General features: G+C 41.3%; 1 protein-coding gene across 1 annotated transcript; it reads right to left on the bottom strand.

Annotated features, from left to right (window-relative positions):
• Positions 1 to 536: 536 nt before the first annotated feature.
• Positions 537 to 1,067, bottom strand: LOC110034835 (regulatory protein NPR5-like). The gene has a single exon (XM_020739075.1). It carries the CDS (start codon positions 1,040 to 1,042, stop codon positions 563 to 565), a length of 480 nt encoding a protein of 159 aa, XP_020594734.1. The 5' UTR covers positions 1,043 to 1,067; the 3' UTR covers positions 537 to 562.
• Positions 1,068 to 1,090: the final 23 nt, after the last annotated feature.

Below are 1,090 nucleotides of genomic sequence, written 5' to 3'. Positions count from 1 at the left end.
CTAAAAAGAAGAAAGAAAGAAACAAAAGCTATCATGGAGTTCCTAGCTAAGTCTTAATAAAGCATCACAACACAAAATCGCTTAAGCTTCAGCTGTAATGGCAACTCTTGTGTTGTGCTCCTTCTTAAAAGATAAAAGAAATAAGGAAATGGCTTAATATAGGGCTCATTTAATTTCCCAAATAAAGAAAAGACCATCATTTTCCACTTATTTCATGTCTAAAAAGAAATCATAACATTCAAATTTTATAAAGACACTATTAGAGCATAAAGTTAAGATCCATTTCTGATTACAGCAAAATATAGAAAGATGAGTGATTTTTATAAATTTAATTTATCCTTAAAATATATATTATAATTTTAATCAAATAAAATGGGTACCCTGAAATGGCTGAATTGAATATTAGTTCATAATCATAACTATCAATCATTACTGGACTTTTAAGCTACTAATTGAAATTTTATATTAAAATTGGTTCAACTCTAGATTTATTTATTTATTTATTGTTTTATTTTTAAAATTTCATTGTTGGCATGTGATATGGGGATGGAGTATGAAAACCCTAAGAGAAGGAAATCAGTTGAACCTGGGTGAGGAAGGCAAGTTGGTCGATTCCAAAGGAGCGAGCGGCGGCGAGGGTGTCGAGGGCTAGGTCGACAGCCGCGGTGCAGTGTGTGTGCCAGCAACCATGATCGCCGCAGTTGGGGCGAGGCTCATGCTTCTGCAACTGGATCGAAACTTGGCCGCTGTAGAGAAACTGTAGGAGCAGCAGGAACACCTCATAGCCAACGGAGCTCACCCGTATCACTGCCCCCCGAGCCGGCGGCGAGCGGGGGCTGTGGGGATTGAGGAGGGAGGGTGGAGCATCAGCATCGCCATCGCCGCAGAAGAAATTTCGGAAGAAGATACTGCGAGCGGCGAGGATGCAGCGGTGGGCGTGAACAAGGTGGCCTTCCACGCTGAAGGTAACGTCGCTGAAGGCCTGACCGTTGATGAGAAGGTTAAGGTAATCGATGGACATGGACTTGAGGCTTTCTTCCATTTTTCTTTAACTTATAGGCTGCCACTCTGTCTCTCTCTCTCTCTCTCT

Source organism: Phalaenopsis equestris, unplaced genomic scaffold (assembly GCF_001263595.1).
Source record: "Phalaenopsis equestris unplaced genomic scaffold, ASM126359v1 Scaffold193865, whole genome shotgun sequence".
NCBI lineage: Eukaryota > Viridiplantae > Streptophyta > Magnoliopsida > Asparagales > Orchidaceae > Phalaenopsis > Phalaenopsis equestris.
The sequence above is the reverse complement of the archived record's forward strand: the minus strand, read 5'-3'. Positions and strand labels throughout refer to the sequence as shown.